This window comes from Neodiprion virginianus, chromosome 3 (genome assembly GCF_021901495.1).
Source record: "Neodiprion virginianus isolate iyNeoVirg1 chromosome 3, iyNeoVirg1.1, whole genome shotgun sequence".
Lineage (NCBI taxonomy): Eukaryota > Metazoa > Arthropoda > Insecta > Hymenoptera > Diprionidae > Neodiprion > Neodiprion virginianus.
This window is the reverse complement of record NC_060879.1, coordinates 28359801-28378489: the sequence shown is the minus strand read 5'-3', so window position 1 is coordinate 28378489 and position 18689 is coordinate 28359801. Positions and strand designations below refer to the sequence as shown.

The 18689-nt window shown below is 35.7% G+C and overlaps 1 protein-coding gene across 4 annotated transcripts; it reads left to right on the top strand.

The window, feature by feature from the left end:
* The first annotated feature begins 598 nt into the window (after positions 1-598).
* On the top strand, positions 599-18349 carry LOC124299734 (uncharacterized). Of its 4 annotated transcripts, XM_046753040.1 has the most exons (9): positions 599-9122; positions 9467-10114; positions 11295-11624; positions 11916-12426; positions 12547-12731; positions 14568-14715; positions 14829-15035; positions 15839-15954; positions 16715-18349. In XM_046753040.1, the coding sequence occupies exons 1-9, from the start codon at positions 983-985 to the stop codon at positions 16828-16830; spliced, it is 10401 nt and encodes a 3466-aa protein (XP_046608996.1). In that variant the 5' UTR covers positions 599-982; the 3' UTR covers positions 16831-18349. The 4 variants fall into 4 exon arrangements, 3 of the variants coding, with proteins under 3 accessions (XP_046608996.1, XP_046608997.1, XP_046608998.1); XM_046753041.1 differs by lacking the exon at positions 15839-15954; XR_006907053.1 differs by lacking the exons at positions 14829-15035; positions 15839-15954; positions 16715-18349 and adding an exon at positions 13392-13533 and having other exon boundaries at positions 14568-14705.
* Positions 18350-18689: the final 340 nt, after the last annotated feature.

Below are 18689 nucleotides of genomic sequence, written 5' to 3'. Positions count from 1 at the left end.
TAAGCTCAGCAAAACCAAATAGCAGTTTAGTAACTTAGCTAGATGCTGCTAAAGGCGTGTTGACACGGTGCTAGAAATCGGTCCGAGTTCTCGGACCGAGAAAAAGTTACCAGAACGCGTATCGTGTATACAGCAAACTCGGACGTAAATCGTGGATCGAGAAAGCGGATGAATAATGGGACGCGATCCATTTTTTCATCCGCGTTATCGATCCACGATTTACGTCCGAGTTTCGTGTATACACGATACGAGTTCTGGTTAACTTTTTCTCGGTCCGAGAACTCGGACCGATTTCTAGCACCGTGTCAACACGCCTTTAGCAGCATCTAAAAATGTTCGAGCATCAATAAATTTCGCGATAGATTTTGCAGTTACCCCACTTACCACACAGGTGGGAGCATGTTTTCCGTTCGGTCTTTTTGGCATTACTGTAGGCTTTACTGTACGACGCCCTTTCACTCCTCAGGGTTCCGTTTCATCGGTTTATGACGCAAGCCGTACTGCCGTCTATTGTAAACGAGCCTCAACCATGAACGATGTAGGCACGTTAGGAGTGGCCACTGTCAGCGTGTGTTCAGCAAACAATCGTACAGTGCATTGCAGTGAAACGACGTATCTCTAAGCGTCAAGCGTCAAATAATGAGCAGTTAAATTTCGTACTGAGTTTACACTGGTCATTTATAAAATTGACATTGTTGAGTGAAAAATGTTGAAGCATAAGAGATTCTCGTAAGAATGGGCAAAGTGATGTTTGGATCCAAGAAACTGCCAAATACTCTGGGCCTGAAATATGAAACCGTAAACTTTATTATTTGAAACTGAAAGTGTGGTTATATTTTTTTTTAGTAATGCGTGCAAATAGTATCGAATAAAAAAAAAGGTTTTTACACATGAATTTAAAAAACTGAATAACTAACCTAACACTCAACAAAACATGTATGGAAAACAAATGTAGCAGTTTGGTTATCCTGCAAGTTGAACGATGTCCGAGGATTCAAAAATGGGCCTCTTTGGCTCTAAAGATGATCATAAAGAATCAACGTCAGCTGACACCACCAAACAAGATTCAGCGGTCCGTTATGCCCCGTACTGTATAGACAGCGATTCTGAAACATACGATACAGAAGCACTGAGTATAATGGATATCAATGATATAATAGGTGTGCAAACAGAACAAGCGGTTGAGTCTACGCTGGAAAGTGAAATAGCTGCTCTTTCAGAAATTATTACTGACTGCAAGCGTGAAACAAGCTCTGCTGCAACTAATGAAGCCCCTGGAGAAAGTTCAGATATTAAATTTACTGAAGAACTTTTCACTCAACTGACATCACTGTCACCAGCTGAACAGCCAAGTTCAAGCCTCATCGAAGAAAGTTGTATAAAAGATTTGAGAGTGGATGAGCCGCCAGAAGAAAATATCGCCCATAGAAAAATTAGCAATAAGTCTGCTTCCGATGAAAACTCTCCAGATGTTATAAAAGCTGAAGATTTATCGTTCAAAAACATTTTAGAAGACAAAGTTGTTGTCGAAACGGATGTTCACGTTACTACTAAAACTGAAGATGTTACGCCAACTTTGGATGAACTAAGTAACGAGTGTGAACAAACAAAAGCAGAGCCCACACCGAAGACTGAGAATGCAGGTGTACCTTCACGCTGCTCCGCTACTCATGCTATAAACAAATTTGACGAAGATTTTCAAAATAACATATCTCGTATAAAGGAACAAAAAGCTAGCGACATCGACAGTATAAAATTTGATTGTGTAATTGAAACTGTAAACCCTGTGGGCGAGATTGTTAGCACACCTCTTCCTGAAATTGCAACAAAGCCATCAGAGATATCTTCACCTAGTATTCAAATAAATTTAAATGATGAAAAAAATGACAAGCATACAGACCCATTGGAATGTGATGATAATGTTGCAGTGCCTGTTGAAAATCCAGAGACTGATACCTGTACCATAATGAAAAGTGAGGGTTGCGTTGCAAATACTGAATTAGAGAGCAAAATAGCCTCTGACGATTCCATGGATAAAAAGCTATCAGATGTACTTACAAATGTGGGAAGTATTTCTAAGAGTCTACAACTCATTGGGGAAGCTTACATTTCTGAAGACTCTCAGGAAACTGACGACAAAGATGAATTGCCTGCTATCACAGATGTTCGTCTTCCATCATCCATTATAGAAGAACAAAAAACTATGCAAGTTACCGAGCCTGAGCAGGAAGTCAGCTCTAGAGATGTTTTAACAGAAACTTCGCACAACGAAACCGAACTGCATGATTACTCCGATATACCAATAAGTACTTCTACAAAATTTACTACAATTGGTCAAGAATGTAAGTCATTGGAGGACAAAGAAAATCCTGGTAACACGCATAAGATTTTGGCTGGTCTACAAGATAACACAAAAAACAATGATTTACATCAAATTATCGAATCACAAGTAATTGTGAATCTTATTGACGATTATGCTAATGAACAGGAAAAACGAGCAGAAACAAATGTGCATAGTCAGGAAAATACAGAGAAAAGTAGTCAGTTTTGCAAAATATCTTTATTGCCAGATTCAAGTATTATTGACGATACGAGTAATCCATTGCAAACGACTACTGCGTCGGCACAAGAATTGATCGACTCAGAAAAAAAACGTTTGCAAGAAACTCCATATGTGGAAGATAAGTCGTTGGAGTCTGAACTTGAAACAATTGAGGATCCGACAGGGAATAAGATCCTGAAGCTAGCAACAAGTAGCAGTCCAGATGGGGTTGAAGAAAAGATTCCCATAGATGTTCAATTGATTGACGAAGCAGTGGAACCTTATGAAACTAATATCACATCATTGGACTCGAGTGCAAAGATAGTCCTGCCAATGGAAAACTTATCTGTACAAAATCCCAAACCAATCAAGGTGTCAGAGACGTCATCTACCATCATATCGACATATCCAGAGGTTGGATCAAAAAATGCAACACAAGTTGAATTGGAAATGAAGTTTGAACACACAGAAATTGAAAAAGAAATCATACTCCCTGAATCCACATCGGATAATAATAGCGAATTGAGTAGTTCGCAAAGTCTTGGAACATCGTTATCAAGTTCAGAACATTCACATACTGCTGATAATTTTGTCAAACATTTTTCTGAAACCTCCACTTCACCTGTAGAAGTTAGTCAAGATTTACATAGTGAAGATGACCAAAGTGTTGATGCTACGGCACCTGAAAAAACAGTCTTGACAAATGAAGAATGCAGGGAAATATTGGAAGTTGAAGAACTTCCAGAGACAATAGAAGAGAAAACAACAAAACAAGTGGTAGCTGATACGAAAATTTTTGAGGGTATTGCTCCAATCATACAATCTGTAGAGAACAAAGAAAAGGAATATGAAGATGAACCCAGTAGCACATCCAAGAACACTTCAAGCATTGAAGAAGACGGAGAAACAGTTGAGGTTGAACCATGTGCAACTGAAAAAGATGGTCAAATACAGCAAACATTGACGGAAAATACATCACCAATTACTCAAGAAAGCCAAATGGAGTTAAAAAATAACATATCGGCAACTGAGCATGACATATCAGTTGATTCGAACAAGGAGAAGCCAGAGGAAATAGAAGATTCGAATACAAACTTAACGCAGTCAGGAGATGAAAACTGTACAGAAATCAAAATTCCGTCATGTGATATTGTGGAAGCAAATGAGGTGCAAAAGTTACAATCATCCCAGGAATTTAGTCAAGCTGAAAAAACAAATTTTGTCGAAGCAAAAGTTGACGCTGTTATCTCACAGATAAATGAGGAAAACTTGATTTCACAAAGAGACTGTTCTCCAGAAGTGAAAAATTCTGATCTTCTTGATGCTAATTTAAAAGATAGTAAAGGTGACGTAGAGCCACAAGCTGGTTCTGAAATCATTGACATAGTAATGGAAAATGCACCAGACTCAAAAGTAGAAATATCTGAAGATATTAATGAATTAAACGTTGAAATATCAAACTTGGAGAGTGTTGACTGCAAAGGTGACTCCTATCAACCAGAGGTTACTGACGAATCACTCAACATCAGTCAGGTTGTCGAAGCAAAAACAGTGGATTCTACCATATCTATGTGTTCGAAAATTTGCCAAGATGATGTTCCAACAAAACAAGTCTATAAGGAATCTCATCAATCAGAAGAAACTGAATCAATCGCTGTATTGCCAATTGATACAGAAAATAAACAGATAAAAGATACATCTGACAAATATGAAGCAGAGATCGCAGAAATTGAAAATATTAAAGAGTCATGTAGTGAGATCGTTATTGCGAGCGTAGTATCACTTGCAGATTGGGAAAATGCCTCAGAAACTAGTACAATGCAGGATTGGCCTGAAATTGCCGGCTGCTCAGAATTAGGTCCTGAGCATAATAAATGTGAGAGCAAAGTAAATATTAAATCAAAAAAAGAACAAAGTGATAACTTGAATGTTCCTCAAATACAGCAGGAAGCAATTAATAGTTCTGAAACTTCATTAAGAGATGACGATGTACAGTGTCAAGAGTTATCTCCTACCATAACGCTTCAAAAACTGGACAGCACTGAAATTCAGGGTGAAAAATCTCAGTCTCAGTCTGAAGCTGAACTGATTATTAGTAAATCTGTGGATGCTCTTTCGAGTGATGAATTAGTTGAGGACTCAAGCCAAACACAATCCAAAGTTAACTTAATTTTAACAGAACATCCAGTAGATCAAATTTGTGACTCGCAAATTAGCATGCAAGAAATACAAGCAATTGACAGCATATCTGAACGTTCAGAAAATGAGTCAAAATTATTAGAAAACGAACAGAAACTTGAAGAAGACTTAATTCCAACAAAACATATCAAGGCCAGCTATCCTGAGGTCACAACTGGTATTCCTTGCTCCATTGAAGATTCGAAATCCAATCAAATTTTGGACAGAAATCTACAAGGTATTGAATCTGAAGGAAATGTATTTAAGGTGATACCTGAATCTGTTTCAGATACCCTGCAGTCTACTGATTTAATAGAATATGAACAGAAGGTGAACGAAGATTTAAAATGTGAGCCTATTGAAGAATTGGATAAATTGACAGCAGTGGCTGATGAAATTTTGATTGATGAGTTAGCTGATTCTGTATTAAAAGATGACCTACAACCCTTGGAAAACTTCAACAATTTGGAAATATTACCCGATAGCAATTTATCTCCATCATCTATTGTGAGTTCTGATCCATTAAGAATCGAACAAGTAGAAACAGACGAATTTTCTGGAATAAAAGATCAACCTGTATCATTGCTAGAAGAAATGAACAAAACATGTTTCATTGAAGATTCGAGTCAAACATCAAGTGTATCACACGAAGCTAATTATATAACTGATGTTATCATAAGTTCAACAAACATTGAAAATATACAGCTCGCAGATAATATACAAGAAAGGAATGATGAAAATATTAATGCTGATGAGTTCAAAGAAGACAACGGACAAGAGCTAAAAGCTAGTAACAGTTCCATTCCCAAAGATATTTCATCTGTCGATCAAAGTATGGCAAGTATAAGTGGAGCATGTAAAACAGAAGATGAAGAAAATCTGAATGTAGACAAAGGTATTGAAATAAGTTTACCATTGAAACAAGAAGAGGAAAAATTGATTGAATGTGCAGTGCTACGAGCATGTGATGTCAAAATTGATCTACCAGACGAGGTATTGTTTGATACTGACGATGCAGCAGAATCTAAAGTTCTTTGCCATACGTCAGAAGACAATGTTGATACCTCACAACAAAGTTCAGAAATTTCTGAATTAGAATGTGCTGTAAAATTCTTACAAGAATCTGAGGAGCAAACAATAGATTCTCCACTACTCTTGTCACCTAAAATAACTGAAGACATTGTAGAAGAGAATTCGGAACAGAATAAGTCTTGTGTTTTTTTGTCAGAAACAGAAGTTTGTCAGGGTACTTTGGAACTACCTGTAGAATTGGAACAAATTAAGCCAAATTCAATAGCTATATCAGAAGCAGAAATTATTTCTGAGGCAGCCAAGTTGGAAAATGAACGCAAGTTGAAAATAGCTGCAGAATTGAGTAAAACTTCGGAAAGTACTTTGAAATTGGATGTTACTGAAAATCTTGTATCAGAAAATAATTCAGAGATGCTGAAAAATCTTCTGACAGTAGCGGAGACCCCCAGTTGGAGCGACAGATCAGGTGAAAGTCTTGCATCGACTTCGGAAAAATTTGCTGATTGTCAAATCCTGGAATTACCTGAAAATAATATTAGAAGATCGGAGAAGATGCCTAAGATTTCAATTCTAGAAGAGAGATTGAAAGTACCACCCAAAATAGAAATACCATCTAACGAAATAACTCCGAGAATATTAGATACACCTACAACTCCGAAAACAAGTTTGCTTATTCAAAGGGATTCAAAGGTAGACTCTAAAAGTATGTATCAAAAAATGCTTGAATCTCCAATAGGTGGAGACAAAAACGAGCCGAGAATTGCAGACACTCCAAGAAAAGATTCTGAGAAACATGATTTCGAAAATGTTGGTTCCCCACGAATAATTTTGAAAATAGCAAAGTCTGCTATCGCTGATTGCAGTGAGCCGAGATCACCCAAAAGTCCCAAGATACGATCAGCAGCAAACTCTCCGAACCCAGAAGATAGCCCTGGTCAAAAATTGGGTAAAATTAAGTTGAAGTTATCAAAAGGTGGTCATCCTTCGATAATTTCTAATGATAATTATGATGAGAGTACACAGCGTCACACGGATGCAATGCTATCCCCATCTCATATTGGTATGAAAATTAAATTATCGAAATCAGGCGATGCTTCAATCATTCAACCTGATAAATATGACCTAACTGACGAGGTTAAAGAAAGTAAACACAAGTTTGATGAGGTTTTACCAAAACGAATTGAGTCCTCACTGGGTATGAAAATAAAACTTTCGAAAACCGGGGGTCCATCTATAGTACAGCATGAATCAAAAGAATTGACCCCCAAACGTAACAAAGAAAAAATTGATAGTGGACAAGATGTTCCAAAAAGAACAGATTCTCCAATAGGAATGAAAATCAAATTGTCTAAAAGTGGCGATGCCTCGATAGTACAACCAGAGAAACAAGAAGTTTCAGATGAATGCGTGTATAGAGACAAATGTGAAACTCAAACTGAGATTCCAAAACGAACAGAATCTCCAATTGGTATGAAAATCAAATTATCGAAGAGCGGTGATGCATCTATAATATCGACAGAAAGTTGCGAGGAATCGAAAGATTCTTCATCAAAATCCAGAGATAAATTGAGTTCTAATCAAGATCATCCAAAACGAACGGATTCCCCTCTGGGGATGAAATTTAAACTTTCGAAGTCTGGGGGAGCCTCTATTATACAACCAGAAAAATCTGAAACAGCGGAAGAATTCAAAGAAGCCAGAGACGAAATGGAAAATATTGCAGCTATAACAAGGCGGGTCGAATCTCCGATTGGTATGAAAATCAAATTATCAAAAACTGGAGATGCATCAATCATTCATCCCGATAAACAAGAATCTGACGAGAATAAAGAACTAACAGCAACGAAATATAGAGAGAAATCGGAGGTACAGGAAATCCAGAAACGAACAGACTCTCCTATTGGAATGAGAATTAAAGTAACGAAAAGTGGCGAAGCTACTGTAATGCCTTTAGAAATTCCACAAGAGTATCAAGAATCGTCACTGCCGGATGCTGAGATCTACGAAACGGCGTATGAAGTTACAAAACCAAATGAATCTCCCATAGGCATGAAAATCAAATTATCGAAGTCTGGTGATGCATCGATCATACACCCAGAAAAACAAGAATTTCTCAACGAACCTAAGGATAATGTCGCGGGCCGAGTACATCCGTCAATTTGCCAAGAAGGATCTAAGTCCTTGGAGTCTCCACTTGGAATGAAGATCAAGTTATCAAAAACTGGAGATGCTTCTATAATACATCCTGAAGTTTCTCCAGAGTCCAAGGAGGCCCACCTAAAACGTGCAGAAAAATATCATACTTCGCTAGAAGGTCCCAAAAGAACAGAATCTCCTCTCGGGATGAAAATAAAATTATCCAAAACAGGAGATGCATCTATAATAGAGCCTGACAAAAAAGAAAAATCTGCAATGAAGCAGAAAGAAAAATTGTCAAACATTCACGAAGTTTCACAAAAGCGCAAGGAAATGGAGTTTCCAATAGAAATGAAGATTAAATTGTCAAAGACAGGGCATCCTACCATAATTGCTAATGAAAAACAAGATTCTTTCGGCGAAATGCCTTCAAAAAGTCAAGATCATTCCGAAAGTATTCCAGGCACACATTACAAGCGTACAGAACCAACATCTCCCACTAAGGATTCTCAGATGAGGATTTTTAAAACTGGTCATTCAAGCATCATACACGGTAATCGGTCTGAATTGACAATTGAACCGATTCAAATGCTTCATAAAAAAGTAGACAATGTCATGGAAGTTCCATCAAAATGTCAAGATGTTACTATTTCCTCGGTGGATGTAAAAAAAAGTAAACTAGAAGCTAAATTGTCGCATAGATTACCTGAAGTTACAATTCAACCAGTTATGTCTGGAGAACAAAAGCAGATGATGTTAGACAAAAAAACGAGCGCAATTAGCCGACAACAAATGAGTGTGATTAATCAAGAAATAAGTATCACTCATGTTTCATCTCCTAAACCCACTGATCTATCAATGAGTGGAAAATTGAAAGAGATCTTACGCAAAAATGCAGCTAGCTCTCCGCCGAATTCGGATTGTGAAATTATTGAGCATCGGCCAGAGTTAATCATTGTTAATGAAAACTCCAATTCAAGTCAGGATGTTATGATAATAGAAGAAGTCAAGGTAGCGGCACAAGAAGTCAAGGTACCTAGAAAACGAGGCAGACCGAAAAGATCAACGTTACCACCTGGGCAACCACTGATGCGACAAATTATTCCACAAGACCCATTGGCTTTAGACAATATGCCACATCCACTTGGAATTGACCATAGAGAGAGCGACCGTCCGAAACGAACTTGCAGGAGTCAAAAGAGTTATGCTCCGCCAAAAAGAGGTAGAGGAAGAGGTTTGTACAATTTCTCATTGAGCTTATACATGGCATATTATTTATGAATGATAGATTCCTATGCGAATGAATATATGTTTCATAACTAACAAAAGTCTAATCAATCACGTCAGATACTTACAAGAAATTAATCATTAACCTTTAGAAGGCCGGCATTTTTCCTGTGGAATTTGATATTTTTTAGAGGTGTGATTTACGTATATTAATAGTCAAGACATCTAGTACAGTTTCCGAGTTACCTGCTGACTCCTATAAGAGTGTAATTCAGCAATAAAATTGCAGATGTTATAGCGAAGTGATATTTGCTATGGATTTTTGTGATCAAAGTTTGTTTTTTAATCTAGGAAGAGGAAAGCGAAAAATGGACAGAATAGATTGTGCTATTGGGAAAATACCTCGATTGGAGGATCCGTTAACTGAAATTGAAAGATCAACAATGAGCTTAATAGACCCGTTTCAGCAAAGAGTTATTCCAGCAGTTATGGCACAGACATCGGAACTATACAGAGCTCTGAAACAGAGTCCAACAGATCGCAAGAGATTATTATCCGAAACGATAGTAAAGCAAGGCTTTTCAGAGCCACAGAAAAAACTAAGACTTCAAACCGAAGCTGTGAAACAATTATCTGCGGTGTTGCCTCTGGAACCTATACCTCAAGCACGCATGATGGTTCAATCAAATGTCAATACATCAGATTCAACAGCTGTGATGATATCTGAAATATTGCAGCGATCCGAGACCATTACCGCAGAGCTGAATACTGATCAGTTAATTGAGGGACCAAAATCTGCCATTCACGAAAGCAAAAACATTATTGTAGACATGACAACAACTGAGCATCAAAATTGGTTAACACCTTCGATAAAACTACCCGAAACAAGTAGCAAAAGTGAAGCAATTTCAATAGTACAGGTGATGGATGAAGAAACCCGAATGAGTGCAGAGTCCAATTCGCGATCGCAAACACCAGCTAGAAACATCTCCATACCTGGTAAAACTTTCATCGTATATTCTTATTAGAAAATTCGAGACTTTATAATAATAATAATAAGATTCTCAATCCAGTCAAGTTTTGTAGATGATTTCAATTAATTTTGCTTTGAATCTTTACTCGTATATATGACAAAAGCAAATCTTTTATGAATTGTGAGATTGTGGTATAAATACTATAGAATGGTGTTAAATTTGGTAATTTCTCAACAATGTTATTGTAATACTTATCAATATTTTTTTTCATTATACATTATCGTGATTCTTTTTATTTTTATTGTTTATGACAAACAACTTAAATGCGTATTTACATTACATTTCATTTAATCTGGCAACATTCAGAGACTCGCAAAATGATTAGTTTCACAATTTTCCTAGTGTGTTTTCATCGCTTTGTATCTATTTGAAGATTATAAATATTAAAAAAACCTAACTTTAACATATTTCGGGTTGTGTTGCATTTGTTGGAATCTGTTTTGACAATGTGATTCGTTAAGAGTCATTAAAAGTACCCGGTCTCTAAAATATAAATGTGGTAGTGTACCTCCGACCGGGATATCTAAAAATAGAGCATTTTCTCGTGTCTTATTTCTATATTCCCGAATATAAAATAGCCGTCATGGAGTGTTTTGACAAGGTTAAAAATTATTCACAGAAGTAAAGTAATTATCATGCACATTTTTAAAAATAAATTCACAAATAATACATTGCCATACGTGCACTCAAATGATACTTTGAGAATGTGAGTGCAGACCATAATACGTAAAATTATTTGTAACTTATTTCAATTAGAATTTATGCATTTAGATGAATCGACAGATCTCTCTAAAAATTTGTAATTAATGTTTATTAGATTTGGAATTCCAAATGAAAATACGAGCGGTAATAAATGGATACAGACTGAAAATACTATTATACTATCATCTGTAAAAATAATATTATTTTATTGATTGGAATAATTGGTATTTCTAGAAAAATTGGGCTATTTTTTATGATCTTTAAACAAATTTACACATCGAGATACACTACAGTTATGGTCAAATAAAAGTGGAGCTTAATGCCACAAATATCGTTTCCTCGTACTCAATATAACTGTAAATCAGTACTTTGAATGCTATATTGTTTACTCAACTATTGACATTTTACTACCAAAATAATTTAAAGTAAATATTGTGTTATAGTTGTAGAAACTGTAATCAATGAGGAATCTCAAGGCAGCGTGCTGAGCACTGCCACTACAGAATCTGAAAAAGTTAAAGTGAAGAATCGAAGAATGGAAATAAACTTTGATCCTGACGAAGGACCGTTTACTGTTGACAAAATTGCTGAATATGAATGGCCTCTTGATAAAAAAGGAGAAACATTTATGATACAGGAACAAATTTCACAATACTTGGGAGTGAAGTCATTTAAACGAAAGTACCCAGATTTGAAGCGTAGAATGGTAGAAATGGAGGAAAGAAATTACCTCAGAGAAAATTGTTTAGTGAGTGAAGCTATGTGCGATATGGGTAAGTTTGAACCTAATTTTGCTGAAATATTTTTAAACTGTACAGATAAACGATAAAAATGTATATAACCACTACCTTTTTGTAACAGACTTTGACCAATAACTTTTCAGGTTTCAATATTAATAGTGTAAAATTACTTATCAATTTTTACATCCCTTATTATGCATATTCAATTGTATCTGCGCGTATTATCCTGAGAAATGCGTCCTTATGCCTGAGAAAACATGTTTTCATTATTTAACTACTCATATCAGCTGAGGTTTTAATCAGATCATCTCCGTTCATATTTAGGACTTACAGCAATATGCAGTACGGAAGTGTTAGATGTCATGTGCAGCGATTTTCCAGATCAGTATGAAGAGTACCGTAAGCATATGCGCGAAAAACAAGCTAAAGAACATTCAAAGAAGCAAAAAGAACTAACAGCTGCTGCAAATGCGGAACGAAATCGCATAGATCTTGCAGAAATGGCTGTACAGTCAGCGTTATCTTGGAACGTTAATTTCAATAAAGCTCGAAAAGAGTCTAGAAAGTATAGCTTAGATTTACAAAGTTTCACCATCCACGTACCTAAAAAACAACAAAAAGTTGACACGGAACGTAAAGTTAGTAACTATCCTGTGGCTCTGATACCTGGACAATACACAGATTATTATAGAGAATATACACCTGCTGAATTGAGGTATTACCCATTGAATACTGTTCTTTATGGTCCGATGAAACCTAATGAACGTAAGTTTGACAGTCAATCTGAGGGATCACAGAGTGACAGCGATAGCGATTCATCCTCTGATGACTCTAGGTGCGTAAAGAATTAGAAGAATTTCGTGCCATGTAGTGGTTAGCAAAATGACTTTTATTAACTTATTCTAAGTGAATACTACTGAAGACCGACGATTCGTATTAATTAGATCCTTTTCAGCTCATCATCTAGCGAAGGAACGCAGGACACAGAAGAATCCCAATCGACGATCGATGAAGTTGATATGGAGTTGGGCGCCCACAAGGAAGATAACAAAAACTTAAAGTGTAAAATGTGTTTAAAACACTTAAACAAACATGGAAAGGCTGAAGTACTAATACAGTGTGGTACTTGTAATGGAAATGGTACGTGAAAAATTATATAGTCATCAGAAATGAAAGGATCCAGACTTACTGTCGACTTAAAAAATTTGATTGCACAAGTTTATGAAGAAGACTTAACAATTTCATTTGGCATTATTGAACATATTATTCTACGATATTAGATCACACATTGAGTAGAGTAATTGTTCCTAATGGTGGGATTTCGTTTCATTGGAAACATAATATGCAATGTGTGACTGGTTTATTACCGTGAAAAGTGGAACATAGAATTATTTAAAAAATATTAGACTTAGGATACTATAATTTAGAAGTGATGTAGTATATTACATAAATTTATTGAGTTGAATAAAACTTGGCAATTTGATTTTTTTTTTTTTTCATATTTTCTATAAGCTTTATAAAAAAAATTAAATGACCTCATCATTAACTTTATAGATTCAAATTAACACCATGTACATGTGGTAGCATACGACAGATATTACATACTGTAATGATCTAACTAATTTTTCTATATTGCTACTGTAACATGACACTGTCATGAAATTGGAAATGTATGTGAGGTGAATTGTGATGTCGTAGAAGTAGTTAGATTTGCTATGGTTCAGTGTGACTTTGTATTTGACTTAATTTGAATACAACTACAGATTATTTATAGCAATGTTTACAAAGAATATTTGTTAGGCAAGAAATGCCTAAAAGGTCCACGATCCTTTTACTGATATACCGAAGATTTCAATTTCCTCAGCCCAGGTGACTGCATCTTTGAACAATATTTGATTCATACTGATTCTTCGTTTTGAGGACAAAAAATATTGTCGCCAGGGTAAGTTTACCCACTCAGTTGACTCACCTGATAAATTCTGGAAATTGAGCTAACTAATTTGTAAATCTTTTTTCCAAGTCGCGTGATTCACAAAAACTGGTGTACAGTTTCAGAGGTCCAACACTTAACCAGAGTTTGCTTGCTACTACTTACATTGCATGCAAACACGATGTTTTACGTTTGTATGGAATCCACATGAACGAAAAGGATCTTCTCAAACTTTTGTGTGTAGATGTTTCGATCTAACGATATGTCACTTTGTTCTTTTTTCTTACTCTCTCCATTGTGAATGCCAGAAAATTAATGTTTTTCAAATCTGAATTTTTCTATCAACTGCTGTGATGCTTGAAGTAATTTTGTACCCATATTATCAATAACTGATTATATTCCACCACCGAAATACGTCAGCAACAGTTATAAAACAATTATAAGAGAAATCAGATAGATGAATAGTAGTTACATTTTGTCATTGCTAGAATCGAGTATTGGGATAAATCTTTATATTACATAAAGTACTTACTGTTAGTCCATCTTCTATCTATTCTGTCTATTGGCCAACTGTATTTGTGAATACTGTCTGTTATGTACTATTGGGATTTGATCTGGTCATACTTGTGATATTGATGTTCTTTGTTGTAAAAATGATTGAAGTATGTCTGCAGAGAAGGTACACATCGTATTCTCATAGGCTAGAACCAATGACATTAGGTATGAAATTACAGAATCATAACTATTACTCATCTAAATAGTCATTTCGTTTCAAGGGCACCTTCGAGTTCATGAAATTTGACATGATAATTATTTGAAAGTATATGAATTAAAAAATGATATCAATTTTCTTTTCCATATTTTTTATATTTAATCCTACGTATTATGTAACTTCTTTATCCACCGCATAGTTGAGGGTTTGGTCATGTTATTAAATTTATAGAGTCGTATCGAGTTAACTGCAAATTCAGTTTTTAAGACTGTCTAGATATCATTGTATCTGATTATAGTTTTAAATGCGAAATGGTTTTCTCTGTCATTTACAGTTCACCCATCGTGTATTGACTTGACACTAGATATGGTGCCTCACATTCAAGGGTACTCCTGGCAGTGTACAGATTGCAAGACATGTGATCAATGCCATAATCCTGCAGATGAAGATAAAATGCTCTTCTGTGACATGTGCGATCGAGGGTAAATAGTTTCACTTTATTTTTAAACTAACCAGGGTTTAATTTTAGTAAACTCAAGAATGTGGTCATCATTGAATTGACTCATTTGAACGAGTGTCTACATTCAAATTACAGATATCATATTTATTGTGTGGGTCTGAGGCGAGTACCGCAAGGGCGATGGCATTGTCGAGAATGTGCTGTTTGTGCAAGCTGTGGACTGCGAACACCTGGAGGAGCAAATTCAGACAGGAATAGCGTTGCACAATGGCAACACGAATACAAAAAAGGCGAGAGAAACACACGTGTCTATGTTTCCACACTATGCGTTCCATGCTCAAAGTAAGTTGAAACAACTTTGCAGATATATATTTTATAGACTTCTAAAGCATAGGTGTAACAATAGGTAAAACTATACAATTTAAAAATTGCTTATAGCTCTCTGTGGCCTGAGCTTAAACTCTAGAATTAATATCCATTCTCTTTGAATGAGAGTATCAGTAAAATATTTACGATTCTGTTCTAGTACAGTTATTCATGTTCTATTTTGGTACATCATTTATGAATTAATATCCATTCTCTTCGAATGAGAGTATCGAAACAGTACTGAATTATACCGTAACAATCAAACAAACAATTATAATGTATCATCAAAGTATTTACGATTCGATTCTGGTACAGTTATTTATGTCAATAACATATGGTTTGGAATGTTTTTGAAATTCAATGTGCGTAGACTGATAGAGGTTGATATTTTCCCATTCTTTTGTTGTAAATTTGAAACTCGGTTTTATTTATTCACTGCTATTTTTAAAAACCTCTTCAGTTGGTTAAAATAACAATTGTAATTTATAATTTACATCAAATATCGTGTATTAGTTGTCCAGATACTTCTCTCATGATCATTAACTTTCAATGCAATGTAAAGAAACTTTCTGTCATATGCCAATGAACCACTCGATTATTTGCTCAGTCTTTGGCATCTGTTTGCTGTGCAATTACTAACATATTTGAAAAACAAATTTTTGCACTGCTGCTGATTATCGAAATGTTTTTGCTTTACTACTTATTCTGATAATAATTAAACATTGATCGATGTATCGTTTTGACTTCACTAACTACTTAAATATTTGTGCGTTAACAAGGCTGTGGCGAAAAGGCCGTTACTGCCCACATTGCAGCCGCTGTCACAGCGCCCAACGACTCGACCTGGAACCGAATCTAGTCCATTGCGGCGCGTGTGACAAATATCTGCACTTAGGTACTGAAACGAATCTTCATTAAATTTAAGCTTTTTCATTATTCATCAATACTGGTGATTGTTTTTCATGAAATGATCTATATTATATATCAGAATATAATGTAGAGTATATCATTGACTGTTATGCCTAAAAGTCTATCCAATCCTTAGCGATTTATCGTAACATAATTTGATTACACTGGATTAATAACAAAAAATTATTAGCTAAAAACATTGATTAATGAGTTTCCTATTGTAATTAAGATGATTATGAAAAAGCTTATGACATGTGCCACGAAACAAAGCCTGTGTTGTGATGTAATAGTAGATGTGTGTCTTCGCGTGTTTATGCATGTGGAATGCCAGAAACCTTTAACATGTGCTGTCAAGATTTAGCTGATCAGTTTGTGTTTTATGATATGCAATATATTTTGTCAAATAGAGCTATAATAATACCGGAAGAGTATTATACGTTTTAATACCTTGTGATGTTGTCTGCTACATAGAAATTGCCCATATACCATCTTCCGAGGATCTCCTAATATTTCAAAAAATTTTATTGTCCAATATATGTAAATGTGACAGAAAAATATTCGTGAAAGATATATTACATCTAGGTGTTGTGTGTGAGTATGTAAACAGTGCGTTTAGTAGGTAGACAACGCTCAAGAATCGTAGATACTAATTTGTTTGCAAATACAGAAGATTCTGTAAATTTTCAGTTACATTATCATTGCACTTGATAATGTAGTTCCTAATTGACGGCATAATTCTATTTCAGGATGCGTGGAAATCAAGTATGGAACAATTGACAGAAAAAATTATATTTGCGAATGCTGCAGTACACCTACTCAACAATCGTCGAGGTCCTTAATATCAAAAAGTTTCAAGACATAAGTTAAACGTAAAGTATTGAAACATTTTGAAGTAGTTACATCTGTAAGAAAGACTGTTAACTCTATTACGATAATATTTTTTCCTTCTGTTTTAAAGTGTTGTAGTAAAATAAGACTTGGTCCATACTTTATATCAAAAATTTCTTGCCTATGATTGCTCTTCGCTGATTTGTAATCAGTTTATAATACGATGCTAGTAAACTACCAACAAACGATTAAACAATACAAATCTATTCAATTTGCGTTCGTCGACGGTTCATTTGTAAGCATATAGAGTTTGATATTCGCCAATGCGTTCATGATCATGGTATACGGACGCGTTATCGGTGAAATCATCTTATCAGTTTCAGTCCTATATTCATACATTGAGAAAAGACAAGGGCTTGCGATTTTTCTTGTACTTCCCATTTATTTTATATATATTATATTTGACGAAAAGTCGTCAGAGAGGTCAAATTTACGCCTATCGCCGCGTTCTACCGCAATTGCTTAAACATCTGACCACGTTGCGCGAAGCTCCCACGGCGTTTCCAACTGGCCGTCGAGACTCGATTTCGAGCGCCGCGCGGCATCGGTCGCTTCTGAGCAACCGAAGTAAAACCACGGCCATCAGTTCAGAATTCAGATCGCGTTGGTCAGGTTGTTTCAATATATTTCCACCATACTCATTTGTGAATAATCCACGAAGGACTGCGTGTGGTCCAGAGAAAAAATAACTTACTGAAATAAAAACATCCGACGAACATCGACGGTGAGTGCCCCGAAGCAGAATTGAACCGCAGCAAGATGGATCGAGGTGACCTCCCTACATAAAAAATACGACAGATCTCTGTCGGATTCGACACAGATCCGCTACAAAATCCGGTGTTATCCTCCACACGAGAGACAAGGGTAGAAGATTGTGAACGGATCCTAGTCGGCTTTGTCGTAAATGAACTCGGTTTGCGGCTTGATGACCAAAATTTTATTTCGGAACGTGTCCGGTTTCTATTCCCGCGTCCCGATGAACCTTAATTTTATAGTCCAGATTGTCGGAACGTATCCAGTTTCTGTGAGATCCGGACACAATCCGCTACAAATGTCGGACACAAGTCGGACACAATTGACGGCACAAATCCTGTCGGATTTTTTATGTAGGGCTGAATTAAGTGACCCTAGCAACGAATGTTGATAACCAAAATGCATAAGCTGAAAATGTCAGGTCAGGTCACACATGTTATGGAAACATAGAGAACATTTATATTTTATATTATTTAGAATATGTATACATTTCAAATCATTCTTCATGTACTGTTATGATACTTTCTGCTAATTTATTACTACTCGGTCCTTGACTATATTTTGTAAAAACGATCGTAAATTTTCAATGGCGTGTGTATTGATTTGGAAAATAAAAGAATAATGAAATTTTGTTATCCCTTACGCGATTACAAGGACAGACTACATTGCAGTACATATCGAATACACGCGGCAATGATCCGAATGGAGTAACCAGATCAATCGTCTCTAAGAACAAAATGAAAACTAGACCAACGCCTACAGTGAGTAAATCTAGAAAGTGCGTAATCGATATAATTTTTTACAACTTCGCTCTTGATCGCCAATGATTTTAGTTGTTCATTGATTTTATGCATTTGTCCGATACTTGTGCTTATTTTATTAGCTTTATATTACTAATTGCTGCAGTTCATTTATAAATAAATCAGAAACCACTAAATTGTTATGAGAGAAAAAAAAATGGTTACGGCACATACAGTCTGTAGTGACGTGAAATCTAATTAAAGTATATTGCATGAATAATATTCACTTATATTCTTATTGCAGCGTAAAAAGTGCGTAGCTTCAAAATTCAAGCTAAGA

What these genes read in the sequence shown, in the direction of transcription:
- LOC124299734 (XM_046753040.1), top strand. Translation starts at nt 983, where the DNA reads ATGTCCGAGGATTCAAAAATGGGCCTCTTTGGCTCTAAAGATGATCAT. An exon ending in AAAAAGAGGTAGAGGAAGAG is followed by an intron (nt 9,123 to 9,466) that starts GTTTGTACAATT and finishes TTTTTAATCTAG; the next exon opens with GAAGAGGAAAGCGAAAAATG. An exon ending in TCATCCTCTGATGACTCTAG is followed by an intron (nt 12,427 to 12,546) that starts GTGCGTAAAGAA and finishes GATCCTTTTCAG; the next exon opens with CTCATCATCTAGCGAAGGAA.